At 34.9% G+C, this 17,762-nt stretch overlaps 1 protein-coding gene across 3 annotated transcripts in view; it reads right to left on the bottom strand.

Annotated features, from left to right (window-relative positions):
- Window positions 1–3,600: 3,600 nt before the first annotated feature.
- Window positions 3,601–17,762, bottom strand: part of AKAP6 (A-kinase anchoring protein 6) — a 272,758-nt gene continuing 258,596 nt past the window's right edge. For all 3 annotated transcript variants that reach the window (XM_052694146.1, XM_052694147.1, XM_052694148.1), the window contains 2 exons: window positions 13,003–16,475; window positions 3,601–7,921 (listed from right to left, as the gene is read on the bottom strand). In XM_052694146.1, the coding sequence (XP_052550106.1) occupies window positions 13,044–16,475 (3,432 nt within the window). In that variant the 3' untranslated portion in view covers window positions 3,601–7,921; window positions 13,003–13,043. The remainder of the gene's footprint in view (window positions 7,922–13,002; window positions 16,476–17,762) is intronic.

Raw genomic sequence — 17,762 nt, 5'->3', positions numbered from 1 at the left:
CAGCACCAGATCTATATTTGTTATTGATACTAAATAACTACTACTCTAATACTTCTAAAAATGTCATATCAAACCTTCTTTTTAGAAGGCTGGATGAGATCCCAGAGATTCAGCTGCAAATCTGTTTTGAAGAAATCTCAGCCCTCTCACCAGTTGCAGTAGGTGAGACGAAGAAAGCCTAGTACATTGCTCTGGTAGTGGCAGGAGTGACTGGAAGGATGTTCCTGAAAATGCTTATTTCTTAGCCTTCCACAAATCTCATGAGTACATGATAAAATGCCAGGGGTAGATTTCTAAGATTAATAAGGACTTTCTTCATATCACCTTTTCAATTTGACTAAACCTAAGAAATCTGTGCAGAGGTATTTCATTAGTAAGTATACAATAGTGATAAAGATCAAGGAAGATAAATAGTGTTGATTGCCATTGAAATCTCACAAGAAAAACATTTTAATGTGTATTTTGCTCTAAAAGAACAATCTGAATCTTCAGATGAGGATATGTAAGTTTATCTTGCAATTGACATTACAGATTTTTCTAAGGAAATGTTAAAATTAAGAGTTCCAGTTGTACACAAAATGCAATTCCCTGCTTACTTGTCTTAAAGACTCATAAAGTAAAAGTTCTAGTGTAACATTTTCTTGAATCAAAAAAAAAAAAAAAAGGTATATGATTGCATAAAACTTTTGAAGTGCAATAGAAGTCTAAGAGAAATATAACTATTACTGTCGGTTTACCACCTTAAACACGATGTTGTAACTGTCATTATATCAGATGAGTTTGAAAACAGATTTTGCATTGCACATTTTATTTGACAAGGTGATTCATTGTTTAGAGCAGTTTAAGATGTCAGTCCTCATGGAAAGAATTGAGCTGTGCTGTTGTGCTTATGAGCATTCCTCCATCAAAGTGTACGATTAAAGTAGGGTTATTCTTCTGAAATACTGTCATTCAAGTGGCCTGAATTATGAGCATTTTCATGATTGAAATATAGTTTATCACAGTTAACTCCTAGGTAGCCATCTATGTTACATATGGAATATAGAAAGCTGGTTACAGTTACCCAAACAAATGTATTTAAATTACTTACGCCACAGCACAATAGTTTGTCAAGTAAATGAAATATTTCTGTCCTGAAAGATCAAATTTTCATTCTCGGAGAAAGAATGAAGAGGAAGGAAAAGAAATGCAGGCATTTTCTATGGTTTTTTATGTACCTTATGTCTGTCAGTGGTCCATTTCTAATTGCCTAGGAGAAAATCAGAAATCTTCTATTGCTTTGGTCATTATTATGTAGGTTTTGGGAAAATCTGCCTGTTCTTTCAGCCCACAACAGCTTCCATTATGGAGAATGAAATTTGCTTTCCACTGTCATTACTTTGAACTAACCTACTATCTTAGCACAGCTGCCTATTCTATATTTAGGCTTCTTTACAATCTCACTAAGCTGTTTGAATCATTAATTTCCTGTAGAAATGAAATTCCACAGATAATTATATATCATGTAAAGGAGTACAGTATCATCTTCCATTATGTCTAAATTCACTACCAATCTATTACTGTGAGTGACTTGGTCTTATGTGGCTGGGTGGAGAAGAAAGATTTGTCTTAACCAAACCATTCATTATTTCAAATACTATCATGTCGTGATACAAAATTCTACCATACAGTCATAGATACACAGTGTAGACACAACTCCATTTTCCTTTTTACTATCCCTCTATCCTTCCCACTCTCTCCCCTCTTCCTTTTACTCTTTCTTCTCTTTCTGCTTCTCCCTCTTTTCTTTTCTCTCTCTTCCCTTCTCCATTTTCTCTCATACCTTTCTTCTACACTTGTCTAGTACAGTGACTTTTCGATTTCTGGATGTTGCTTCACATATGAGAAGTTTATATGCAGGATATATGGCTAAGGACTAAGCTGGTGAAATACCTGCTCCATTTGTCTACCCCTTTTACTGTGAGTGTAAGAGTGACAAGTAGCATGGAGACGTGCACACAGACTGCAGTTCGATTTTGCTTGCAATTCAGGATAATTATTAACATGTCCCTCCCCTCCAAAGGACTCAAACATTGATACCCCTCCCCCTCCGAGAAGAAACCTCCTCTTCAACACCCTATGTTTAAAGCAATCAAATGTTAATTAACTGACAATGGTACATCTGATTGATATGCTTAGCATACTGAACAGCAGATTTAGAAAAAATGTGTATTCATGAACAGCATCACTTTACAGTTTGCAATAACAAGTCTAGCAATAGAGATAAATTGATTTCAATACAGCGTATGCTCCTATCATTCTACAAATGTTTTAAACAGAGCTAATTCCCATCAACCTTCTTTGCAGCTCTGCATCCTCTTCTGTCTGTCTTCTTTTCCAGCCATCAGCCAGCGTATCTGCAGACTAGAATCCTCCCTCCAGCCTTGCTGGCAGCTGCAGCCATTACATATCTGCCAGCCACATTCTCTTCACTCCAACCCTCTATTTTATTGCCTTCTACTTACCTGCCCTTAAAATGGTGCCTGTAAATTATCTGTAACTTTCTGAATCCTTCTGCAACAAATGTAAGTTGCAAATGCTTTCCTTAGTTGGTGAATTGTGTGAGAAGAAAAGATATGAGAGAACTGTTTGGCTCAGAGGACCAGTTCCAAACTCAGTGTCACCAAAGACTGTTTGTCAATATGGTGATAGCTGCTATATATGTATATAATAGTGTAAGAGATACATGAACATGTAAAATAAACACTAACAGGCCTGGGAAACATTTATGATCTCATTTATGGCAAAACCCCTTTATAGGGGACAGTCTTTTTAGTGAAGCAAATCTTTTTTCAGCAATCAAATGGAGCCCTGGAATTTCCTTTGTTTCTTGCCAGTTTTAACCATTGAAAAGGCGTTTTCATAATCTTTTTGCATTATGAAAATCCTTATTTGAGTAATGTAAACCAAACACTGTAGAAAGATATAGCTCTGGTCAGGATAAATAATGATCAGCTAATAAAAAAAAACAGTAATACCACAAAGATTAGAATTCTGGGTTAAACTACTGGCCAGGACCACTAGATTTACAGAAATATTGTGTTTTTTTGTTTTGTTTTGTTTTCTTTTGTATTCTGCCAATGTATATAACTTCAAATCTAGTTGTTACAACTTAATTTTCCATCTTGTCAGAGAAATATGCTTCTCAGACCAAATTTGATCCCATTCTTTATAAAGATGCAAGAAAACACACGCCCTCTAAAGATAATTCTAGTCCGGACCTAAGAGAGGAAGTTTCAGTATGTATCCTCTATGAGAAATAACCAAACCACCTCACCTGAGGGCATGCTTTTTCTAGCAGCATATATCTTTCCCTGAAGAAATGCATAGATGTGGGATAGATGGTTGACATTCAGTATCAGTATTTCCAGAGTCTGATATTTATCATGCTGTAAACGAAGTGTATCATGTACAGCTTTTGTTTTTCCACTATTGCTTGAAACCTTGTTAAATACATTTCTCTTTCCTATCACTCTCATGATATTCCTTTGGCAAATGCTACAACTGAATCCTTGCTGCATTTAAAACATCCTCATAGTAATTACAAGGAAGAGAAAAATCTTTTCAAAATATTATTTTAATTTCCATTCACAATCCTAGAATGTCACAGAGACATGAGATCAATACAAGACAAAGTCATTTCCTTCTCTGTTTTTTCCTGTGCCATAACATTTTAAGTACAATGAAATTCTGTACCTGTTGTATTTGTAATTAGTTTATCAATAACTACATTATCACAGTAATAGTTATGCATTGGAATTACTGACCTACAAAATTCTAACTCCACTATTAGCTTACTTCTCCACACCCCAGAAATAAAGCAATACTACTTGCTGTTGATTGGAAAATACATTTTTAAAGCACTGAACCACTTAGAATTCATATAGCGCTCAATCCTAAATGATGCAAAGTTCATTTATGATCTAGCATTTAAAAACCTGTCTAAAATCAGAGGTGAGAATGCATTTACTGAGCAAACAGTAGTCACATGAAAAATGTAAGCAACTTGGATTGATAAAATAGGTATAAAAGACTGTGAGTCTAGAAAGTTAGAAGCACAGAACTGAAAGCAATAGATCAGATGTCATTTGCTGGCCAAAATCCCTTTCCAATTGATGCTATCATTAGGAATAAGTTTGTAGAAAGTTGCCAGTGAAGGAGATTGATTGGGTAAGAACTTGACATTCCAGTTAATCTTCTTGACTCAAGCTTGTGTATAGTCTGTCCTAAACATTAATAAACCATTTATTCTGCTTTGCAGCACAGAAACCTTTGCAACATTGTTCTTGATGTCTTCAATAAAATAAAATGATAATAATTAAAAAACCACTTCTATTGAGTACATTTTTGTCAAAAGATGTTCTACTTAACACAGGATAATTATAATGAAATTCTAAAATACAAGGCACGGGAACTGGAATTATGGTATCCCTTCACTATTCTGAAGGAGGACAGATGAGAGCTAACGTCATCTAACTGACAAGGACTGATCATCTGATCATCTGACCTTACTGTGAAACAAACTTACACAATTTTGCTGGTGCGCATGTGTTTGTATGTTTGTGTATACACAAGTACATAATGAAAAACACAAACAACCCTAAAGCTTTAGAGGTGCCACCTCTACAACATACAGAGGCACTGTTTCATAGAAAGGCTGTTTGGAAAAAGGCAAACCATTAAGTTGGAAGGAGATTGGCTATGTGGTTCACAAGGCTAGCCAAACATAAAACTACAGTGACTACAAAACAGCTTCTAAATCATAGTGTCAAGCAATGGTTTTACCTCTAGCATTCCCTTTGTTTGGAACTGCAGATCTCTGGCTCTCTGCAGAAGGAATGTGAAGCAAACTGGAGATCCATGCATCAGGGCTGTTTCTGTCAAATGTTCTCCTCACACACTGCAGATGTTGTTCAAGCATAAGTCAAGGAGTGTGTGGAATAAAAAGCAGCCTGTGGAGCTCTGGAAGGAGATAAATGCTGCAGAAAGCTTGTAGCATGCTTCTACAGCACAAGAGAACTTCACCAGAAGGTAACAGGATCTATACAAGAACTTATTTATGGGCTGATCTTAGAGCTTATACTGGTAAACCTACATTAATTTTACACTGTATCAGTAGTTTTCTTAAGGCCATTAACACCAGAACTTTTTGAAAATTCGATGCATAATTTGGTCATAAGCATATGACTTAAGACAAAAAAAAATCCTGTAGAGTTATTTGTCAGAGATTTCTTTTCATTTAGAAATCAATTTTTGTTAACATCAGAACCCAATATATCCTGAGAAGAAGAGTAAGATTAAGGAGAGGGAAAAAAAGGTAAAACACATAACCATGCCAGAAAAAGAATATTTGATAATGATGGCTCTTGAGTCAGGGTGAATGAAGACTTTACCTAACGAGACCAAATAATTCAGACCTGGGAATATTAGTTAAATTAAAATGTTCAGAAGTTGTCAGCAAGGAATCACAGAAATTTGAGCTGTAGTCATATAATATTCCAGGTATTGTATGCTGAATATGTGGCTTATTGATATGACAAGTACCACTATTTTTCCCTAGGAAAAAAAGGGAATTCGTGGCAAATGATCTAATAGAAAGACACAAGTAATTGACAGATTTCTACATAGTCTTTTGGGTGAAGCGACAGATCTGAAAAGACTAGACATATTAGTTTTTCTGTCATCATAGTGTAAGGCCTCACTATAGACTAAGTTTAAAAAACAAACAGCACAAACCAGAAAATGCTAGGGAGAAAAATGAATGATTCCAAACTTAATTCCCACGTCAAGACTGTTTTACAAATAATTTTTGAAATAAATCTTTGATTAAAATAATTGACACAATAAATATTTTACTAAACTTAGAAGTTATATTCTTAATTACTTTCTATATAATTTAAAAAATAGTTAAAATATATTACTGTGGTCATTAGCTATACAGCTATGTAATTTAGGTAATTGTAAGTCTAACCTAACAGATTTAAACATGTTACAAGACATGCTAGAGCAGAAAACTTTTCAAGAGTTCTGTTAAAAATTGCTTCTTATTAATGCTCTTCTGTAAGCTGGGAGTTGTTTCTGCTGCCATACCAACATCAAGGCTATATAGCAGAAATTTAAACTGACAGATAGACGACTTGTCTCTTGCAGTTATAGGAAGCTATTAATAATTTGAAAAATATCAGATTTTCTTCACTCACCTGTAACTTCAGTGTTATATGAACATATTAGCTGGTTGGTATAGTGCCTTTAAGCTACAGCTTGTCAAACATTTTTTTAAAAAGAAAAAGAATACTAAAGCTTTTTGTAAAAAAAAAAAAAAAAAAAAGCAAAACAAAAGAAAAACAAAAACAACTAAAAACCCACAATAACAACAAAAAACTTATATACATGGAAAAAATGGCAAAAGATGATTTTAGGAGATGAAAGCAATGTTTGCAGAGGTAGATCTGGCTTGATTTAGTCAGCCAGCACATGAGAAAAACCTTTAAATTGTACAGCCTAAGTCATTGAAAGAGCAAACTGTATAAGTGTCCATATGAATATCTATAACGCTTATTCAATATAATTATGCAAATGAAAGAAAGTTTAAGAACATTCTATAACCCAATATTCCAATGATAAAAAAAAAAAAGATAAAGGAAAATGTCTGATATCAAAGTGTGCTTGACCACTTTTAATGGCTGTTGGCAGTACGTTAGCTTAATGCATTGATTGCTTGTCTCTCCTTGTTTGACTTGGGAGGCCTGCCAAATCTTTAAGAAAAGGATCTTTCCTTCTGAGCCAGGTAACACAAATCTTCACCAGCTATGGAACTGCTTCTCTCTATGAAATCTTTTCAAACAAAAAGGAATTTCTCTGTATTTTGATGCAGCATTCTGTTCTTAGAACGCAGGTAAAACACATCACCAGTTCTGCTTTTTTATTTCCCCAATAAACTATGTTTATTATGCCAATTCTAATTACCATGCAATCTAATGGTTTTAAGGCTTATATTTTCCACATCACTGGACATCACAAACACAAAAGCATTTTATACTGTCATTATACATCAATGTTTGCACTTGGTCATACATATATACAGAAATTATTCACACAACTTAACCTTGCTATTTCCTCCTTCCAAATCAACATAATTTTACTGTGAAAGCAGCTTTTTAATAAATGGTATAAGAAATACAGCAAGGCACACATTTTTTAAAAACTTTTTTTTTTTACTCATTACCACCTCAAGAAGCATAAAAAATCAAAATGTTGTACTTAATTCAGTAGAATGTCAACAGTTCCTAATATACAACACCATGTAGTTGTTTCTTGAAGTGTTGCATAGATTAAATTTTAAAATTAAATAAATAAAATGACATTTATTTATTTTAATTGTTTATTTTTTAGATGCATTGAATCAGGAGGATAAATGATTTCCTTTTGCTGCAATCCAACAGAATTGTCAAATCAAAATAGCTTCAATAAGTTTATGCATTATACACATAAATATTAAATTTGATACACAAAATAGAGGAGTACTGGCAGGTACAGTACTGAAAAGATGAATCAGATTGATCGTAAATCCTGTGGAACTTCAAAACTTTAAAGAACAGAAACAGTGATAAGTAGTACAGGAGCATTCAATTTAGGAAGGGAGGTCATTAGAGGTAGCTTGGGAGAGGAATCCTTGCGAAAGCAACGGCTTTGCTACCACACAAAATGATCACTGAAATAGGACTAGCATATGCAATCTGATCACAAAGCCAACATGGACAAATCACATTTGAAAAAAAAATTTATCTTGGGAGTCAATGTAATGAAAGGCAGTGATACAATGGAATTGGAGGTCATCCCAGGGTTTACAGGATGAACCTGCACCTGAATTGCAGCCAAGTTTCTAAAAGGAAACAAAAAAGTAATAGTAGGTTACAGAAAATGCAGTTTTATTTGCAAAACATAGCTCTTCCAGAACAACCATAGAGAACCATTAAATGACCACATGCCAGAGCCTTTAATGCAGAAGAATACAGTTGGCAAACAATGACTTTTAACAGCCTGAGGTACAAGGTAGTGTAAAAATTGTTTTGATGTAGAAAACTCATTGATTTCTATAAAGACTAAAGAAACGGGAAATGTCATGAAATTTGACCTTTCTGTGGATCCAGTCTTCATCCTTACCTGCAAACTTACCTTCAGTGCACTCATAGGTGCACCAATCAATGAAAACATAGGAATTTTTTAAAGCCAAACACCAAAAAGATGCACCTGTCACTTACTTTAATACTTTTGTATCATACACTATAAGATTTCAATGGAGAAAAAGATTGTCACAAAAGGAGTCCATGAACAGAACTCTCATTGTCATCACTGAATTTTTGAATTGTAAATAGCTACTTAGACACTTCTAGTACAAGCAATGAGTTAAATTTTCATATTATAGAATTATCCTGCTTGGAGTTTAGGGTTAAACTATTCATCAAAGAGCACAGACTTATGATGAGGATTATGAAAAAATAACTGTCAGAATACAGCTCAAAGCTTAGTGCAAAGTACATCTTGTAGGCATTTCCTAGGAGGCACACTAGACATGCATTATGTGCCTTCTGAACTAAGCAGAAGTATCTGCATCTATCCAGTTACCTTCTCCTTTGATCTTATTTGCTGTAACTCAGTCCCCCTCTATCTGTAGAAGGAATATACTTACACAAAAGAGTGAAAAGCTCAATAGTTTGTTTAGAAATTAGGGAAGAATTGATGTGAGTAAAGGGAAAGATTTTATCAAAATGTTCCTACAACTTTGGCAGGAGTTTCATGTATCTACAGTAAGAAAAGTCTCACTGATGAATTATGTCAGGTTTTTTTAAAAAAATGTAATCACGCAAATAGTATAAGATTATCTGTTTATTCCATTTCATTTTTTTTAAAGAAGTCAGATATTGTGAGGAAATAAAAAGTCAGACCATTTTAAATTCTATAAAGAAACATTCTTCTATCCACTCCCCTACAAAAATTAAATAAAGATAAATTTAGATTACTTTTGTAGTTCCATTTTCAAAAAGTAAATTATTGCATACTAGCTATTGTGTAAATTTCTATATTATTTCTCTCCTGCAATGACTAATTCACTAACAATACTTTGCATTTCTCTACCATATTTTATCTGTGGATCTCAAAACATTTTCAGCAAATGAATTATGTTACGCAGGTTCCACCAATTATTATTCTCATTATTTTGTGGCTAAAGAAACTGAGGCAGGGAAGGAAAAGCCATACAAAAGCATCTATTTCTGAGCAGAAAATAACAGTCAGGCCTTCAGGGACCAGTCCTGATCACCAACCATAGAACCTGCCCTCTCTCTAAGATTTCTTTCTGGGTATAGCAAGTTGCAGGATATTCTGGCTAACTTTCTGGCTCTGTTAGATAAAAACCCAGATAAAACATTTTTTTCTAAATTAAGTTAAAACTTCTGTTTAAACTATGGATTCTGTAGAAAAGGAAAGAAATAACTTTTCTGACTTACTTTAAGCACTAACAAATAACACGCAAAAGTATACTGTATTTTCTAGAAAAGACATCAGGCACATCACATAAACTCCTAAATGTAATGATTTTTATGCATACTGAATATATGACTAAGAATTCCCAACCCTTTTGTGAGTCATGGGTCACGCTGACAGCAGAACACTGTAGGATCTCTCATGTACAGAAGGACAGTTCTTACAAGCCATCCTCTATGCATAGTTTTATGAGTATCTCTGTTACAGAATTCTAATGTTGGCTAATATGGAAGATGAGTTGGTGCTGATAGACATTTCTGAGTCTGCTTTTAGAATTTGTACTATTTTAACATGATGAGCATTTTTTGTAGTATGCTGATAAACAATAGGATTGTTACATATACTTGGCAGAAGTATATGCAACTCTTCACTGTTTTATTCCCCTGTACATCCAGTGCAAATACTGAAGCAGTATAAAATCAAACTATACTTGAAACTAGGCTTCTTTCAGCTTTGAATTCTTAGTATGCTTTAAAGGTACACATATACTATAGATTATTTTTCTCTAAGTATTGCAGCTACACATGGAATTACACATTTAAATGAGCTTACAGCACAGGTGCTACAGGAAAAATAATGGTGTTTGCCATTTATCTTTCAAATTAAATAATGTGTTTTTAAATAGAAACTTTTTTCATAATACACTTATGGGAACAACATTTATCTGTCACATTTTAAAAGATGTATTAGTAATAAATGTAAATTACCTTTGGAAAATCAGTAATTAGCCTCATCAAAAAATAAACAATCTGCCACCAAAAAGATAATCTTTAGCATAGTTAAGTATAATAACTGTTATTTGAATAAGTTAACAAATTAGGATAGATTGCTTCTGTAATTCATTCCCCATAGCATGAGAGATGAAGTTAAAGTACTGAGCTTGTGAAGGGGGGATGGGAGCTCAGTCTTCAGTGAAACCAAATCTAGCAGCTCATATTTTCCTTTTTTGATGTGCCTGAGACATGCTACATGTATCCTATGGCTTTATTGCTGGGAATAATACAGTCCATAATTTCCACGGAAGCAAGGTTATATATATCTGCTAAGAAACAATGTATCTTAAATTTAAAAAGTGGGATGTCATGTGAAAGGCTTCGTTGTCTTAAAATTTTTAACCCCCAGGCAAAAATTAAATGCACGTTATGTTAAATGCTATAGTTTTAACATAACTCTGAAAATTTTGTATATAGTCTCTGCATTCTATTGCACTCTGAGCATGTATTAAAATGTCCATCCTCTATACCCAGTTTTAGTTCTGATGTTTTGTTAACTGCACGCTGTCATACCCCAGTCTTACAAGAAACGCTGCTGGCTACCATATAAGTAACTATGAAGCTCTTAAGAGTGAGAAGAAATTTACATAGTATTTTGAGATCCTCAGAGGAAAAGTACTAACGAATGAAAAGTTATGTTATTGACTTTGTCAGTGAAAGAATGAGAAGAAGAAAATCAAACTCACTGTACTAAGTATTCTTCCCCAGTGTTACAAAATGAGTGGAAAAAAAGAAACTTTGTAAAGAAGTAATTTAGGAAAAGTTTACGTTTATATAATAGTCACTTGTCAACCTCATGCTTTTGTCCTCATCTCAGTTTATAGATCGTGGCCTCTGTAGACACACAATCTTTAGAATGCAACCCTAGAATATATGGTATCATCTATCAGTTTTGTAAATCCCAGGTGATATCTGTTGCTTCTTCAGTTGTTTGAATGTGTCCAAGTATTAACCTACTGGCAATCAACAGGTCAGGAAAACTCATTTCAAAGCCTTTCAAGAAATATCCTCTTTGCCACGACAGTTCCAAGATAGTGTATTATTAAAATAGATTTGTGTTTGAAAGAGATCATGGCAAGGTGTACACTTTTGCTACCATAACCTAAATATTTTCCTAGCTGTCTTTATACATATGTGAATATGTGAATGGTGGATAAAAAGTTAACATGTGCATAAGAAAACTCCAATGCACAATAATACAATATAGCAAAATCAAGAAATTCTGAAGTTAAATATCCAACAGTAGTAAAGCAATCTATTTTTTTATATAAATAGGCTCTGAAACTCTGTCATCGCTATGCAGGTTGCAGTTGGTGTGTACTGGTGGATTTCATAAGCAGTGATGAATAACAACCTTCTCTCCTAAGGGAAAGAATAATGGCTTCTTAGAATAATCTAGGTAGGAAGGGAAACTTGAATGTCATCTAGTCTAATCTCCTTCTCAAAGCAAGAATATCTTCAAAGGTAGATCATTCAAGGATGAGTCCACGTATATTTTGAAAATCTCCTAGGATGGAGATTTTAGAACTAGCCTGGGCAACATGGTGTTTAACTTCGTGCCTTACTAGAAATCCCCTTGCTAGTTTCTCATAAGCAGAAGCATTTGGAATTGGAGTGGCATCTGGAGTTGCCAGGCTGGTTCTGGACTGGTGTTCCCAAACTGGATTGGTGTTCCCAAAAACTAGTGACATCATTGTAAAGCTATGCTGGCTTTTGGCTCACCAAACTGCTAGTGAGACTCAAAGCAACAGTTCTATGTGATAGGATCTGTTCCAGAAGTTGCTTTGTAGATTTTCTACTAAATGTGCAGCTAATTGTCAGACATTCATGTGAGGTCAGAACTCCGGATAGGAACTATATATGGTTCAACATGCTTACCACAAAATAGAATGGAAGCTTTCAGCACTGCTTTGTGGCTATCGTATTTGCTTTGGTGTTTGAGCCTTTATTCTACATCACCTTCAAATTACATTTGTCATTGATGTTGCAAAGATTTCTTACTTTTGTAATCTCAAATTTGGTCTAATCTATAATGGTTAGTAATGGCTTAATAAATGTAAGTCATGGTAAGGTGACACCAAGAGATGACTTATTATCTCACTATTTAATTTCTAGTCTGCTAGGACATATGTCATGGACTGTCTGTAAATATTATAGAGCTCCAGCTCACTGGTCACTCAAAATCCTTGTAAAACCAGTTCACATTCATTAAGTGCATAACCTCATCAAACTCATAAGGTCAGCTGTCTGTGGAGAAAGGAATCAATGAGTAGAGCTGTTATCTGTTTTCATGGCTCCACTGACAAGGGAGGAGTAGGCTGATATAGAAATTTTAATTTTGAAGGATTCCCAAGTTCTGAAAGACAGCAGATTTGAAGTATTCCAGAAGAAAGCAGGTCCAGTCAGTGCAAAGCCAAAGGGCAAGAAGCAGCTACTGTTCACTGCATTTTTTGACCAGTGGCATGTAAATCAGAATTATAGTCTAATCAAAACAAATGAAATAATACTACCATAAAACAGAAGCCCTGGATGATGATCCACCTCTTTCATAGTACAAAAATTTAAAAATAAAATAAAATAATAAAAAAAAGAAAAAAAAAAAAAAAAAAATGTAAACAAAAGAAATTGTGTTTCATAGAGTACATACCTGTTTTTAGGATAATGTATATGCCTGGAGAGTGTTACATTCTATCTGCGCATATTAAAACGTCTTTCTTTACGAAGATTCAAGAGATTTTCTTCACAAGTAAGAGTTTTAGTGTTCTGGTGTAAAACCTCCTCATTCTGTGAATGGTCATGCTTTAAATGAAACTCTGTAGCTGAAGCCTCTTCAGAAGCAGCAACACATCCTTTGGGATCTTCAGTTGCAGGTGATTTTCCTATACTACTGTTTGTACTGCTGAGCTCTGGAAAATTCTTATCCAAACCTTCTGTTTGCCAGTCTGAAATCAACAAATCATCCACAGCATTTTTCAAATTGTTTGATGCATTTTCTTTGTTAGGATTGGAGGAATTTATATTGTCATCATCACATAGAAAAGATAAATCACTATCTTCTAATGAAGCTTTAACTTTTCCTAATGATGCCAAAGTCAATTCATCTGGTGACTCTGGAGATGTTTCAGAAGTAACATTACAAATTGGCTGCTGCTGCTGCTCAGCTCTTGCTTCAGGAGTACTATTACAAGTGGATTGCTGTTGCTCAACACGTTCATCTTCAGGGCATGCTTCAAAAAAGCATTCAATATTATCTCTCTCATCTGTAAAGTCCAGTGGCACAGGTGTACTGCTCTTTTCCTCTATGTATTTGATTACTTCTCCACAGTCACTATCATGAGAAGAAAGTGAAAGATAAGAATAGAAGTCGCCTTTTCTTAGCTCAATGGGTCTGTGAGAGTGTTCCAACACTTTTTCCTTTATCTGTGTTAATGAAGCTGGAGCAGATGACTCACATTCAGGTTGTGACTTACTTTTCAAAGCTGTTGATGCCATGTCTATTATCTCCTTCACAAAGTTGTGTACTGAGTCATCTTCCATATTTCTTTTATCAAAAGCAGCAGAGTCACAGTTACAGCATAAGTCAGGTCCATTGGCTGAGGAGTTATATTCTGCCTTACTAGATTTCAAGACTGCACAGCAATCAGTAGATTTTTCAGCAATGCTTATTTTGTGTTGTTGATCATCAGCTAAGGATGTTTGAAAAGTAGCAGCTTGTGTGTCTACAGAACTTGTTTCTGAGGAAGATTCAAGACAAGGCTTTTTAGCAGGAGAGAAAGCAGTGCAGTGATAATCAGACCGAAGATGACTTTGACATTCTTTTGGAGGGTTTCTGGATCCAACTGACAACAGAACAGTCTCCTTTCCATCCATATGTGAATCATCCGAACTGTCTGTAAATGCTTCACAGATATGAAATTCATTTTCAGCTTCTTTTACACCAAGTGATGCATGAGTTTTGGAAGTTGCTGATGTTCTAACAAGATCTCTCTTATGACTGGCAAGAGTATTTTCAACATTGCCATTCTCCATATCATCCACAAGTTGATCCTTCACAACCTGAGAGATATCTTTCATCAGGTGACCCTTTGTTCCCTTTTCATGATTACGTGATACATTCTTACTGTTGCCATTATTTTCTGTTATTTTCTGCACCGAACCATTCAAAAGTGCTTCAATGTTCAGTGTATCTGTGGCTTTTGATGTCTCATTATTAACTTTACTGTGCTGAATTTCATCACTGAGGTTACTTTTCCTCTTCTCTCTTGTCAAAGAAAATTTTGGTCTCATCCAAGTTTGGAGTTCATTTTTTATATAATCAAGTCCTGAAATTAAATTGCATTCTTCATAAATATCCTCATCAGTTGCTATACTGGAGTCATCATCTTCATCTTTGATACCTAGCTCTTCCTCAGTTAAGGTAAGGGTGGAACTCGAAAGCAAATCACTGTCATCTTCATCATCAGTGCAAGCAGAAGTGCAGGAGACATTAACAATCATGCTAACATTGACATCACTCTCATCAGCTACAGATCTATTAAGATGTTTTCTAAATGATGCATTTGAATCCGGTATTTTATTTCTGTGCAGTACTATGTCTTCAGAACAGAGAGAAAGATCCTCACTGCTGCTGAGCTCCGTGAGAGAAGCTGCTGAGTCTTCATTTACTGAGGAAGCAATATCTACAGACAGCTGTCCAGTAAAAGACATTTTTTGAGAACTACTTTGGAGTGTTATATCGGAGATACTGCGCTTTATCTTTTGTTCTAATGGACTCTGGATGTTCTCTAAACGATTCAGAAGATCTAATGTCCTTTTGCTGAGCTCTCCAACAGAATCACTGCTTGCACTAATGTCTCCTGAGCCATGATGACTAAAAAGATCTTCATTGCTTTTGTAGGAAGTCAGCCAGCTCTCCAAAGAGGTGCTTCGTTGAAGACCATCTCCACTTTTAAAAATACCTGAGCTGAATAAATCACCTACTACAGACAGAGATTCTAATGAAGAACTATGAGATAAAGCAGAAAGCTGTCTTGTATTTTCTGTAGCAATTAGTTTTCTTACTGTTTCCACAGACTTAGAGGAATTGGGATCTGATCCTCCAGGGATATTTGCCAGATTATGGTCGTGAATAAACTCATCTGGTTGTGACTCTCCAGGCTTATGTTCAGATTTACCAGGTATTTTATCAAAACAAAAACCATGAAAAAAAGCACCCTCTGTTTGTGTCTTTTCAGTTTGTGACTGTTTCATTGTCGCTGGCAATTTGAATTTGGAGCCTTGAAGATATGAGTAATCATAAAATGTAAATACATCTTGTTTTCCTTGCAGTTCTTCTAAACAAACAGTTTTACACATGGTAATGTTGTCCAAGTCCCTATCAATTTCATTTCCACAACCTCCAGATGGTGCCAACTGAAAATCATCTGAGAGACTAGCATGGTCTTCTTCATCTTGCTTTATTTTTTGTTTTATTACATCAATTATGTCATCCATTTGAGTTCCTGTGTGACCAATTTCAGGATTGCTCTGAGTGCTTTCAATATCATTTAGTAAAAAAATTTCTGAATTATTTGTAGTTTCTGTATCACATTCACTCACTATTCCACTTTCACTCTCGGAATGCCTGCTTATGTTCCCACTCTGGTACATATAGTTATATGATTTTGCCAACATTGTTCCCCCTATTAGGTCTGGCAAGGATTTGGTAGATGAAAATGAAGAGTCTTTACTAAGACTTTTGTTTAAAATGTTAGACTGTGTTACACTGGAGAGTTTTGATGTTTTTTTCAAGAAAGGCATGTGTTTTTTTTCTGATAATTCGATATTATGAAGACTATAGACCTGATAGATGTGAGGATTTGGAGGGGAAGTAATGCTGGAACAATAAAGAGGACTTCCACGATCACTGATACTTTCATCTTCATTCACATCATTGCTGCCACATTCTCCTGAAGTAGATTTCTGGCTTAGATCATCTTTTTTGAGTTCCTGATCAGGATCACTTAAATCTTCATTAACACTGATCAGCTTGTTACTAATATCAGTTTCATCCCATTCTAGTGCATCTTCACTTGGACCATTTAGATCCATCAAACTTGGATCAATAAAGTTCAGAGACTCCTGTTAAAAAAAAAAAAAATCAGAGATGAAAAATACATGCATCTCTACTTCAAAAGTTCTTCCACTGAAATCATAGAAGTAAATTCATGGAAGTAAAGAGCATTTTTGGTACAATGATAATTAAGAGGTTTTTAACTTTATTATGTATTGTGCACTATTTAAATGATCAATTAAGATGAAACCTATTAAATTCTGCATCTCTTCTGACTCTGCATGATTTCTCATTTTTCTTAGTTTTTTTTTCTTATTTTTTGCTAAAACACCATATAGAAATTTGACTTTTCTTCAAATGAGATTAATGATGAGATTGGTGGATTTGTTGAATGTTTAAGGCCCTTTACAGATCAGTATATCACAAAACTTTTATGAAATAAATTTGCTAGTCTTTTTTCCATGATGTATTGGCTGGGGGTAGCTCAAATTTTAAACTTCCATGAAAACACTCATTTGCTAGATAACTAATGCCAATAAAGTAGTGCTGTACATCAAGTTGAGCAGTCCACATTGGGATTTGCCAGTTGGCCATGTTTTCATAATGACTCCCGGTCGGTACATAGTTGGACCGTGTATCACTTGTTGCTAAGGAGAGGAACATCCTTTTACCAATTTACAACTAAAAATATGGTGCAAGAGATCAATAATCAATTTAAATTAGTTTGAAAACTTGTTAGATTAAGTGCAAAATCACCTAAAGTTACTCATTTTCTCTGTAGTATGTTTTATGACTCTGTCTCACCTAGCATTAGGAAGATATTGCTGTGAAAAGCTTCCTGAACTGCATAGTTTTACTGTTTTACACTTCTGTCAGCTGCAAAAAGAACTCCCAAAGGCAAGAAAGGCAGGAAATCAGCAGCAGGTTCCAAGGATTTTATGTTCCATAGAATCTGATCTTGTTTCTCAAAACAAAACATTTGGTCCTCATTGGTCAGGAAGATAACCTTCCCCCTGTAAATCAGCACTTGGCTGCCTTGTTTGTTCTGCAGGTCAGATGGACTAAAACAATAAAACATGTGGAATTGTGACCTCACCCCATTCATCTTCACTGTGTAGTCCTTACTTCAAAGCCTATTTTTCATTCTTCAAATGAACATGCTTTTCTGTGTGCTGCTGTATACTCAGAAATACATGTACAGATGCAGATATAATGGCAGGGAATTTTACTTTTTTTTCCTTATTGTCATAGCTACCATAGACTCTTATGAGGATATGGTCGTTTTACGACCCTTCTTATAAGCATCATCTGCCCTGAGATCTATTAGTATGACTGTAGTATTATCAGACCTTTCC

The sequence above is a fragment of the Tympanuchus pallidicinctus genome, unplaced genomic scaffold (genome assembly GCF_026119805.1).
Source record: "Tympanuchus pallidicinctus isolate F22 unplaced genomic scaffold, pur_lepc_1.0 scaffold3, whole genome shotgun sequence".
In the NCBI taxonomy this organism is placed as follows: domain Eukaryota; kingdom Metazoa; phylum Chordata; class Aves; order Galliformes; family Phasianidae; genus Tympanuchus; species Tympanuchus pallidicinctus.
This window is presented reverse-complemented; position numbering and strand designations above follow the sequence as displayed.